Genomic DNA, 12,847 nt, shown 5'->3' on the forward strand with positions numbered 1-12,847 from the left:
TTAGTCCACCTTTCGAACCAACCATATGAACTGCACTTCTTTTTTTTTTTTACATATCATCATTTATTTAATGTACGTATATGATTATGTATGTGTACATGGCAATGACTATACATGTAAACGCATTGTATTAATACACTATAAGCTTCCTGGATCAATTATAAACCCGCCATAATGAGCCGGTAAAATTTCAAGTTCATCCTAAATTGACTGCGCTAGACCAAAATATTATTACTAGTGCAAAATTTTGATGATCAGGTTGTCAAAATTCCAACAGTTGTTTACTTCCAAAATTTATGGCCCAACAGTTGTTTGACTCGAGTTGACTGACCTTCTTTTATAAAATAGAACTAATTGCATTTTTGGTCCATGTGATATCACACTTTTTGCAGGTTTGGTCCAAACTTTTCAAAACTCGCATTTTTGATCCAATAAGTGTGCTTTCTTCGCAGAAATGGTCCATTCTGAAACGTCCATCCAATTTAAGACGTTAATGTACCCATGTGCGTGTCACGTGAGGGGTAGTTTTGACATTTAATTTCTACCCAGCCCCTTTATAAGCAACTTGCAGCCCCCTTTTCCCCATTTTTCTCTTCAAATATATCACCAATACCCTAAATGTTTCCACCAAAACACAAAATCAAAAAATTAAGAAAAAACAATAATATGCTTTGTAGTTGTGGGGCTCTATCTTCAATTCGAACTTCGTGGACCACGAATAACCCAAGAAGAAGATTTTATTGTTGTGCTAAAAATGTAACATATTTAAATCATCTTTGTTGAGTATTAATTTTATTAAATATTTGACCTAATTGTTTGATTTATTCCTCTGGTAATCACGAATAGGGGACATCATGTGGGTTTATTACATGGTTCGATCCACCAATGTTTCGAAGAGCTATTAAAATCATTCCGGGTTTGTTGAGTTCAAAGAATAAGTTCAAAGAAGCTGCTAGAGTGAAAGAGATGGAAGCAAGAAAATACAAGTTGTTATTGATAAGTTGGGTGTTCTTTGTTGTATGGTTTAAGTTTGTATATTAAGTTGTAATGTGTTTTTGTTGGTGTAAACAAGTTCTTTGTTGGTGTTTTTCTAATCAATTTATTTCTTGGAGGGGGTTTTGGTGCACTAGGGGAACTCTTTTTTCTAAAAGCATAAACCTTTGTTTGGTTTGTTTCTACATACACTTCTAAAATCTTACTTGCTTACATAAGTGATAAAAAACCTAACATCATCATCATTATGTAAAGCATGCAGTCCATTACGTAAATTACTATCAGGCTTTTTGAAAATGGTACCACTTTGGAATCCCTTTTGTGTACCCTAACGCTTGAAGAATGACATTGATTTCAATAACAGAAAATTGACCCCCATCTACACAATCAACATAATTTACCTTACCATCCACGTATTGCCATTCTGAAGTATCGATAAACACACCCCCATGATGTAATTCCAATGAAAACAAATTAGGGTTTTTTCCTGGAAAAAAAAATTCATATAGCAAAACCTAAAAAAACTGATTTACATGTGTTACAATATAATCAAGTATCAATCAACTGAAAAAAACCATATAAAAAAATTTTAAAAAGAATATGAACTCACCATATAATGCATCAATGTAGTCTTCCTTATCCTTGTTTTTTCTAATAAACCACGATGATTGAACCATTATTATACTTAATTACGATTCCAGAATATAAACCTTCGATCACGATTATGTATATTCAGTATATTATGGATACCATTTTTCAGTTTTTTGGGTTTATTGTTGATTGGATACCATAGGGATTAGAAATGCAAATGAAAAAGGGTTTGGATCTGAAAAATAAGGGTGGAAGTTGCTTATAAAGGGGTTGGGTAGGAATTAAATGCCAAAACTACCCTCACGTAACACACACATGGGTACGTTAACGTCTTAAATTGGATGGACGTTTAAGAGTGGACCATTTCTGCGAAGAAAGCACACTTATTGGACCAAAATGCGAGTTTTGAAAAGTTTGGACCAAACCTGCAAAAAATGTGATATCACAAGGACCAAAAATGCAATTAGTTCTATAACATATAAAAAAGTTCATCTTTCTGTTTTTACTGTTATTTTTCATTACATTAAATTGCATTGCTGATCATGGAGGATCATACTTCTGCCAATAACAGTAAGTCACCGACTATCTATTCTCTTCTCTTTATTTCTTTTTTTTTTTAATTAATTACTTTCCATCATCATACTAATAAATCTTTATCTGATTGCCACTTTGACTTTACTTAATCAACTCCATTTCTTCAATTTGTTTAAAATAGTTAACCTTTAGGAGATTATGTAGGAGGAGCTTTTGTAATAGTTATTGTGAAAGACCTTCCAAGACATACTCACAATACGATCGAACCAAAAAACACACACACATACATTTGATTGGCCTAAAGAGGCACGGACCCTACCTTCGGGGAACGGGGAATCGCCAACAAATAACCAAAACACCCATCATTTCGCTCTCAACCTCACTCCTTTTGGTGCACAATCAAATACACTTAACATCTTCATCTTTTTTTAAAAATTTCACATACACTTTCACAAATGGATCAAGGCAAAACAAACGAGCAATGAGATCGACTCGGGGAAGAGGCGACCATGTATATCGCGGTCGAGTTCAACAAACAACACCTCAATCTTAACCCGTTTACCGGCAACAAACGACACCTCAAATTCCACACGGCCGCCGGCAACAAATGATGCATGAATCCCAACTCGTTTTTCGTCGACGCATGATGCATGAGGAGTCACCAAATATGTATTACTCGACCGGGCCTCAAATGTACGAGATGGGCAATGTCAATATCAATCCGTTTTGGTCGCCACGTGACTCACAACCCGAGCTGGATGATGATGACGATGACTTAATAGGACTTGATGCCGTTCCTGAAACACAAGATGATTGGGAGCAGGAACAGGAATTGAAGAAATAGAAATCGAAGAACTTGTGCGTCCCACACGGACCAAAAAACTGGATAGGATGCCTTGGGCTCAAGAAGAAGAAGAGGCACTAGCAAAGGGTTGGATTAAAGTGTTCGTAGATAAGGTTGTAGGCGACCGTCAAACGAAGATGGGATTTTGGAGGCGAATTATATGACACTTTCACGAACTTATACAGGGTACCACACACACCAAAGATCAAGTGAACTCGAAAAGAAATGTTATGAATCCGTTAATTCAAGCATTGAACGGATATCATCAAGCGGCGGTATATATATTTATATATATATAGTTTTCGGTTTAAATTTTATATATATAATTTTCTATTTTCATAAATATATATATATATATTGTATGAAGCAAAGTGGGTGCAACGATCTTAATATCCAAGCGAAAGCAGTGGAAAATTTTTAGAAACAACACAAGAAAACGTTCACACATATTAACGTGTGGAACATTGTGAAAGATAATCAAAAGTGGCAAGAGCAACGGTATATTGGCGGCGGCGAGTCATCAAGCTCAAATTTGAAAAGAATATCTTCCGACTCTAACAATACTCCAACACCACCATCTAGGGGCGAAGAAATGGAATTCAACGTCTCTTTGCTGTGGCTCAATGAAGATCCTGCTCCATCCCGACAATCAAGGGACAAAAAGAAGGTTAGCAGTGAACAATCAAGCCGTAGTTTGGTACGTGATATCTTTGTCGAGCTATACGGTGGAGAAGGCCAATCTATTGAAGGCACAGTTGGAGGTTCAAAAGAAGAAAGACGAGGAGTATTTCAGGTTTCATGAGGGCGATGAGTACAACCGTGATATGAAGTTCGTTATGGATCCTCAGTCCTCACGATAATATTCCCACTCGGCATTCAAGGAGTTCATCATCAACCGCAAACGCGAGATATGCCAGAAAGGCGGTTGGCCATGTAGTTTGTAGGTTCCATTTAATATGTTTTAGGTTTTAATGTTTTATGTTTAATTTGTCACAGAACTTTTATATTTATATAATGTTTTATTATGTTTTATATTTTAATATGTTTTAATGTTTTATGTTTTATTTATGTTTTAAATAAAATGGAAATTTTAGTGAGTGGTGGGATGCGAACAAAATAATAGAATGAGAGGTGAGTGAGTGGATGAGATGACAAAAGATGAGTTGTTGGAAGTGATTGGTAAAATATGACATGGAAGCTCCAATGCCAACGGCCTTAATACCATGGAAAACGATAAACTGCTATTGTGATAATATACTTTTAACCTGCATATTTATGACAAATCATTTATGGAATCCATTAATTAATAAATCAGTCCAAAATGTTTTGGACCAACACAATCTGACCCTATACTCTAGCTGTCTAATCCGCATGTTTGGCAACATTTTAGTTAGACTACTTTGTTGATTATTTTATTTAAGTCAAGTAGTTATAGATTTTCATATATTGTTTATGTGCATACAGAGATTAGTCTATGGTGCTAAAGTTATAGTAGCAATTGCAAATAGGTTTGATCAATTCATTACAGATGCAATAAGAGATACTGGGTTTTATCAAATGGCTAGCTTGGAAATCAAAAAAACTGATAGCAGCGGAGCCATTATTGCGGAACAAGTATTTGAAAACACCAAAGCCAAGTTTTCTATGTAATAATCCGATTTCTAAAATCTGTATTATTTCTCCATTGGATTAGGGGAAGTACGTGTCCAAATTGTTTAAGGGGTTAAAAGTCGATACCAAATTATTTGAGGGGGCCAAGTTCAATCTATGAAAACGTATATATAAACTAAACTTTTGGGTGGCCGAGGTCCTCCCACGACCCTTCATAGTTCCGCCTACACTTTAGATTATATAATTTACAATTCATTTCTAACTTCTCTGCATCACATGATGCTGCTAAAGATATAAATATGTTTTAAGGAATTAATATGAAATATGATTGGTTTATATTATAACATTTTTGTTTAATCCGGATCATGCTCATATACTTTTTGGCACATGTTTCTTTGAAACTACACTGGTCATACCTACAATTTAAAAATTACGCGAGACATACCTATCATTGTCAAAACTTACACTGACCATACCTAACCCTAACGAAATGTGACGGACCATTAAAATGGGGTCACATGCCAGTCACGTGAGAGGGTAAAACAGTCTTTTCCCACTATTTCTTCTTCTTCATATGGTCAAACCCAGATCTATATCTATATCAATATATATATATATATATAGGAAATATTAGCTACATGATCATGTAGCCTACTAACTACAATAAATCAATAAAAAGACATTCTTACCCTTAAAAATAAATTAGTTTTCAATCATCCTAACTTAACGCACAACAAATATCTTCGTTGATTTTCCCTCTAATTTTTACATGTTTTCCCTCCAATTTTTTTATTAACATTTCACCCTTATTAATTTCTAATTATCCTAAAGTAGTGCACAATCAAAATTTTTGTAGATTTTCCGTCTAAATTTTACACATTTTCCCACCAGTTTGTTTGATTAACTTTTTATCTATCACTCCACATTTTCTTAAAATATCTAAGAGCACATAAACATCAAATATTTGTTTACTAATTGTTTCTTCGTTATGTCAATGGGTGAACAAGATCAATATTTTGGAAGTTTTGCCACTACAATTTCATCTACGTCAGATCCATTAAGCAACAACGAATATCTACAAGGTTAATCATATTTTTTTGTACTTCTATTATAATTTGTTATACGAAGTTTAATAAATTATTCGATAATATTAGTCTAGAGTTTTTATGTTCGTAATTGTTTACTAGACTTATATGTAATGTATTTTAGTTTCACCATGTTAAATGTTATCAGATAAAAATAATTATGAAGGTGAACATACACTAATAGATGAAATCGACAATAACTTTTATCTTGTGCAAGATGGAGAAGAAAAGGAGTCAATGAGTTTTTCTAATGAGTCTGCTAACAGGTACTCTTTTATTGGAAGAATCTTTGATAATCTAGATGTGGCATATGATTTTTATAACGAATACGGTCTATCAAGAGGTTTTGGTATTAGAAGGAATCAATCCTATAAACACAAGGTAACGAACATAGTTTACACGAGTATATTTGTATGTAACAAACAAGGTTATAAGAATATGAATGATAAACGACGGCTCCGAGATGATATTCAACGTCGTTGTATTACTCGAACCGGGTGTATGGCCATGATACAAGTGACCTGTAGGTCTCATAGCATTTTTCACCGCTCTAAGGAATGTAAAGATGTTGTAACTCTACTCTCGAATTCCGGTATTAAACCTTCTGATATTACTAAAGCTGTGAATGCATTAAGAGGTAGTGAAAAGGACAGGCTTACTCGAGTACAATGTTCTAACATTGTCACCAACGAAAGGAAAATTAATTTAGGAAAAGAGTGCCATGGAATTATTATGCACTTCCAAGAAAAGGCAGAACTAGATCAAGAGTTTTACTTTGCAATGGAATTGAGTACAGATGGTACACTACGAAATGTGTTTTGGGCTGATGGGAGATCAAGATCGTCTTTTTGTCAATTTGGTGATGTCGTTGTTTTTGACACAACTTATAGAACGAACAAATTTAATTTGCCTTTCGCCCCTTTTGTTGGAGTGAATCATCACGGCAAGTCTATTTTGTTTGGAGCTGCATTGTTGGAAAATGAGACTGAGACATCGTTTATATGGTTGTTTAAACAATTTCTTAAATGTATGCATGAATGTCCACCAGTTTCTATCATTACTGACCAAGATTTAGCAATGGGTAAAGCAATTGCCAAGGTTTTTCCAAAAACAAGACATCGTTTTTGCGCTTGGCATATTCAAAAGCATATTTTGGAACATCTCCAACCATTGCAATCTCGATATGATGATTTTGAAGAAACTTTTAATCGATGGCTCAAAAGTCAAAATGTTGAAGATTTTGAAGCAAAATGGGTTGAAGTAAAGAATAAATATGATATTGCTGATGACTCTTGGTTAGGAAACATGTACAGCTTGCGCCATCAGTGGGTTAAGTCATATTTAAAAGACACTTTTTTTGCGGGCATGACAAGTAGTGGTCGATGTGAAAGTATGCATTCGTTTTTTGATGGTTATGTCAACTCTAAAACCATGTTAAACGAGTTTGTATGACAATATGACAAAGCATTAAGTTCACGAAGAGGTGCAGAAGAAGATCAAGATCATAGAACTGTGAATTCAAAGCCTACATTGCATAGTGATCATCCGATTGAAGCAATGGCATCACATACTTATACAAGAAATATTTATGATATCTTCAAAAATGAGTGGAAGAATAGCTTTGATTGTGGTCATGAAACTTTAAACAAAGATTCTTGTTTGGTAAAATATCGGTTTGGACTTTTGAAAGTGAATAAGGAATATTGGAGGATTGTTGAGTATAGAGTAAGTTCAGATTTTTATGCAACTTGTTCCTATGCAAAGTTTGAGACTTATGGAATATTATGCAAGCATATTCTATACATAATGAGGAAGAAGTCGGTAAAAGCCATCCCAGATCACTACATATTGCCAAGGTGGACGATGAAAGCAACATATAAAGATGAAAAAAATGAACCCCGGTGGAGATGTAGTGATACTAATGCTACTGGAGAAGTTACTTTATTAACTTTATGGTCAATTCGATCAAAGTTTAACAAGTTAATAGAAGATAGACGAGATTCTCCCATCGAAATGAAGAAAGTTGAGTCTATCCTTGATGATCTTTTGGATGGACAAAATCAAAGAAAAAAGATGAGAGTCGAGCCGAATACTGATTCTAGTGCCCCTGTTATGACAGAAAGAGACGTATCACAAGAAACTCTAGTTCTTGATCCAAAAATACCTGTCAAGACAAAAGGTCGTCCAAAGGTTGCTACAAGAATAAAGGGGAGCTTGGAAATTTCTATGGACCCGAAAAAGAAGAAAACATGTGGTTATTGTAAGGGAAAAGGTCATAATAGAGGCGGATGTCAACAAAAAAAGGTATGATCATGTTTTGTAATACATAATTGGAAGCTTTTTATTTGAATCTTATAATCATGACTTTATATATGATGCAGATGGATGATGCTCGAAAAGATAATATCATTGAGTTAGCATAAGATTAAATTGGTGGAGTTATTTTTTTGGTTTTGTCATTCTGTTGCTGGCTTTTTACTGCAAGATGTTGCTGAAGTTGTTTGACTTTTTAATACAAGATGTTGCAATTATATATATTTGGTTTATCATGGAGGACAATGCAAAAAATTAGTCATTTATCATCAGTTTTACTATTGTTGCATTATTGTTTTTGCTGTTTAATGTGTAGTCTCTACATTTGTATGCACCACATAATTATCATAAAGTTTGTTCAGTATCAATTTTTTATACACAATATGTTGGTCATTGGAATGTAGTAATAGTAATTTAGGAGGAGAATTTTCTTATGAAACGAGAGTCGTTAACATCCGTTTAATTAGGAAGAAAATTTGGTAAAATAAATGAGAATTTTCTTGATAAAGTCAACGAAGATATGAAACTACGACTAATTTATTTTTAAGGGTAAGAATGTCTTTTTATTGATTTATTGTAGTTAGTAGGCTACATGATCATGTAGCTAATATTTCCCCATATTTATATATTCATCATCCAAAAAAGAAAAGAAAAAAGGAAGCAAATACATATACAAGCAAATATATATCTAGTTAAGATACATATTCACTTCTTATCTATGTTTGTATCTATTTACACAACTCTCTACTCATCCAATACATCCCTTTCAACATCTGAAACTCCCCCAAACTACCCTAGTACCCTCGTTCCCGACATTCCTATCCCCGTCTTCTTCATTCACGTATGATGATGAAGATGAAAAACCCAATAGCATATATATTTCAGCGAAGGATAATACTCCATAAATAAAGAATGAAAGTATAGAAACGTTATCGATTGATCGGTCTAAAGAGCTAGGGATGGCAACGGCTGTTGATGGATAGGGAAGGGGTGGTCGGATCTACTGGTGGCGCTGCCGATAGTGATGGGACTGTTGTGGTGGTGGTGCCTTCAATTTATTCACAAAGAAAACATATTTTTTTTTGAACAATCAAAAGAGCTTTATTAAAAGATAATCTAGCGAGTTGCTAGGAGTTCAACGGGATACAAGTAATTTTTTTTAGTACAGATCAAAACAGAATTCTAAACAAAAGAAAACACTAGATACTGAAGGTGTTCCATTGAGTCCATTCAAAGTGAAGCTTTTCCGATCGGATTCGGTAACCATGAGAAGCTTGTTGACTTGAGTTCTCTAGCTGCAAAACGGATTAAGGGTTGCTTATTTGAAAAAGATAGAGTCATTTCTGCACTTCCATATCACCCATACATAAGCAAGGATAACAAGGCTAATGAGATTCCTCTTTGTTGGTGCTATCAGCGGATGGTCATGGTACTCGAGCAAGTCTTTAATGCAGCCTGGTCTGTTTGGGGGGAGGTTGCACCATGTGAACAGGAAGAACCAAAGAGATTAAGCGAAGGGGCAGTGTAAAAAGAGATGCTCGACAGTTTCCTCAAACTGATTGCATAATCTACATGAACCAGATGCAGTTGAGATGTTCCTTCTTCTTAGTTGATCGGTTGTAGGGATTCTATCCATCTCAAGTCTCCATCCGAGGATGTTGTCCTTTAATGGGGCGAGTTTATTCCATGGGAAGGTCCAGTGGTTTGGTCTATACGTGGTGGATAGCATATGCGATTTCATTGATTTAACGGAGAATGATCCTGAGCTATCTTTGGTCCATGACCATCTATGCATCTTGTTCTTGAGATTAACATTTGAGATTTGGCAGATTAAATCATGGAGCTGCTGAAGTTCAATCAGGTTTGATGGAGGTCTGCTCCAGCCCCACTCCCATTGCGAGAAGCGCCCATGTCCAGTGCAGCGGTCCTTTACAAGGCATCCTTTGAATTTTTCAAGTCTAAAGAGGTCCGGAAAAGAGTCTTTAAATGGTCTGGGAGAAATCCATCAGTCAATCCAGAAGCGAATTTGCTCTCCATTCCCGACGTTACCTACAAAAAGGTCCTCCAAAGCAATATCATAGCGACTAAGATGGGTGTGAAGGTTTGAGATGGACTTCCAAACACCCACCAGGTTAGAGCTAAACGGAATAGGCAACATATTACGTGGAGAATAGTGAATGGATTGCAAGACCCGACTCCAAAGAGAGTGTGGTTCATTGCGGAGGCGCCGCCACCATTTTGACAATAAAGCAAGGTTTTTAGATTCAAGACTTCCCAACCCAAGCCCACCCTCAGAAACAGGAGCAATAACCCTATCCCATGCCACCCAAGGAATTTTTGTAGTCCCATTTAAAGTGCCCCCCCCCCCCCCCAAAATACGCTACGTATCGATTCAAGTTTTGACAAAACACATACCGGGGCCTTGAACAAGAAGAAATAATAAGTCGGGAGACTGTCAAGCACAGAACGAATGAGTGTAACTCTACCACCAATAGAGAGGGTTGAGGCCTTCCATTGTGATAATCGGGATTCAAAAGTTTGAATGATCGGGAGCCAATTTTTGATGTGATTCATATTTGCACCGATAGGTATGCTGAGGTAATCCATGGGAAATTTCCCAATCTTGTAGTTGAGTGTATTGGCTGAGTTGGTTGTATCAAAATCGGTGAGGTTTATAGCAAAAAAACTAGATTTCTGGAGGTTTATTTGAAGGCCAGAGACAAGATAGAAGATTTTCATAATCCTGCTTATGTTTCGCAGATGGTTAATGGACCAGGAACCAAAAACAAGCGCATCATCTGGATATAGTAAGTGGGTTAGGTTTGGCCCAAAGTTCGGTAGATTGATTCTCGAGATTAGGCCTACTTCAGAAGCCCGTTGGAGGATGTTGAAGAATGCTTCCATGGCTATTATGAAAAGAAAGGGGGAGAGTGGATCTCCCTGAGGTATACCTCTCTCGCAATTGAATTCCTTAGTCGGACATCCGTTAACAAGTACCGTTGATCTCGTGGAGTGTAACAGTCCCTTGATCCAGAGCAGCCATCAGCTGGGAAAGGCCATTTGTTCCATGATTGATAACAAAAAGTCCCAGTTCACAATATCAAATGCTTTCTCAAAATCAATTTTCAGACAAAAGGCTTCACGTTTATTTTTCCTTAGCCAAGAAATTATCTCATCTAACATCAATGGGCCATCGAGAATATTCCTATCAGAGAGAAAGACGGATTGGTTTTGGGATATTACTTGTGACAACTTACCTTTTAATTTGTTGGCAAGGGTTTTCGATATCGTCTTCTTGATGCATCCAATCAAAGTGATTGGACGAACATCTTTTAGTTCTCTGACATCTGCCTTTTTGGGAATGAGAGCAATGTGGGAGGAGCTACAGCCGTTACTAATGGTGCCCGAGTGATAAAAATCTATTATGATGTTTAAAAAATCCATCTTGATTTCATCCTAGAATTTCTTGATAAACCCAAAATTGAACCCATCTGGCCCAGGGGCCTTTTCATTTCTACAGTCCCATACAGATTGGGTTATTTCAAATAGGGTGAAAGGGGAGGTAAGACTACTTGCAGAGTCTTGGGTAGGGTTTTGAGCCCACGACATACAAGTTTGGGCCGCACATGGATAGGTTCTTTGAATTTTGCTTTGAAAAAGGAATAGGCAGCTTCTCTTATGGATGGGGGATCCACATACCAGTTGCCATTGATTTCTAGGCCACACAATCGGTTTTTTGCAATACGGCTGTTGATATAACCATGAAAGAAGGCAGAATTTTCGTCACTGTCCTCAATCCATTTTGCTCGAGACTTTTGTTTTAGGTCCATGGTTTTTGCTTTTTCAAAGGTTTGGAGTTTACCAGTGTCAATCCAGAGGGCTTGCTCGGTGTCAGTGAAATCTCTGTGGTCGATGATTTGGTCAAGGCTTTCAAGTTGATCTTGGAGGGATTGGGTTTCCTGGTTTTCTTGAGTGGAGATTTCCCGAATCCAACGTTTTATGTCTGGTTTTAGTTTTTTGAGTTTTGAATTAAGGATTTGGCCGGGCTTGCCAAAGAAAATACCGGTGGACAGGCTGTTTTGAACAACTTGATCAAAACCTGGTTTGAGGGACCAAGATGAAAATAGGCGAAAAGGTGGTGGTCCAAAATCAACATCGGACGTTGTTAAGATCAGGGGCCGATGGTCAGACAATGACCTGGGCAGGGATGTGAATGAGGCAGTAGGCCATTTATTCATGAAACCAGGAAACATCAAGATATGGTCAATCTTGCTACTATTGCTTTCATTGTTAAGCACGTACGTGAAACTGTGGCCATGCATCGTGTATTCCAAAAACCGGTTTGGTGGATGAAGGAGTTGAAAGAGAGGAAAGAAAACATATTATTTTCCAAATTAATGAGACAAATAACGTATCTAATGTTAATTGTTAGTCTATCTTATATATATATATATACACATTAAAGCTGTGTGTATGAGTTAAGTTTTTATCTTACATATCTTATATATATATATGTGTGTACGAATTTGATATAGATTTTGTGAATATAGATTTTCCCTATCATATAATTGAAATGAAATTGAATTTTGTAAATCTGTTGATTTCTTTGTTGATTCCTTTTCGATTTTGATGTTATTGTGAGTTTTAGAAGGAAATGATTGATGATGTTATATATGAGAAAGATGATTGTTGGTATTTTATAATTTTATTTAGTTTTGATAATTGTTGAACATGATGAAGATGACGATATATACATATAAATATAAATACATAATTATTAATTAAAAGCAGATATGGGGAGTTGTTTTGGGGGGTGGGGGGTAAAATAGTCATTTACCCTCTCACGTGAGTGGCATGTGACCCCCTTTTAACGGTC

General features: G+C 36.0%; 2 protein-coding genes across 2 annotated transcripts; one reads left to right on the forward strand and one right to left on the reverse strand.

Annotated features, from left to right (window-relative positions):
• Nucleotides 1–5,796: 5,796 nt before the first annotated feature.
• On the forward strand, nt 5,797–7,110 carry LOC122587875 (protein FAR1-RELATED SEQUENCE 5-like). Its single transcript, XM_043760034.1, has one exon. It carries the CDS (start codon nt 5,797–5,799, stop codon nt 7,108–7,110), a length of 1,314 nt encoding a protein of 437 aa, XP_043615969.1.
• Nucleotides 7,111–11,013: 3,903 nt separating this feature from the next.
• Nucleotides 11,014–12,293, reverse strand: LOC122587876. The gene is made up of 2 exons (XM_043760035.1): nt 11,671–12,293; nt 11,014–11,353 (listed from the first exon to the last, which is right to left on the reverse strand). The coding sequence occupies exons 1-2, from the start codon at nt 12,291–12,293 to the stop codon at nt 11,014–11,016; spliced, it is 963 nt and encodes a 320-aa protein (XP_043615970.1).
• Nucleotides 12,294–12,847: the final 554 nt, after the last annotated feature.

The sequence above is a fragment of the Erigeron canadensis genome, chromosome 2 (assembly GCF_010389155.1).
Source record: "Erigeron canadensis isolate Cc75 chromosome 2, C_canadensis_v1, whole genome shotgun sequence".
Lineage (NCBI taxonomy): Eukaryota > Viridiplantae > Streptophyta > Magnoliopsida > Asterales > Asteraceae > Erigeron > Erigeron canadensis.

Coding starts and splice junctions, on each gene's coding strand:
- LOC122587876 (XM_043760035.1), bottom strand. CDS start 12,293: ATGCATGGCCACAGTTTCACGTACGTGCTTAACAATGAAAGCAATAGT. Junction 11,354..11,670: donor CTAGAAATCAATGGCAACTG/GTATGTGGATCC, acceptor TAACGGCTGTAG/CTCCTCCCACATTGCTCTCA.
- LOC122587875 (XM_043760034.1), top strand. CDS start 5,797: ATGTTATCAGATAAAAATAATTATGAAGGTGAACATACACTAATAGAT.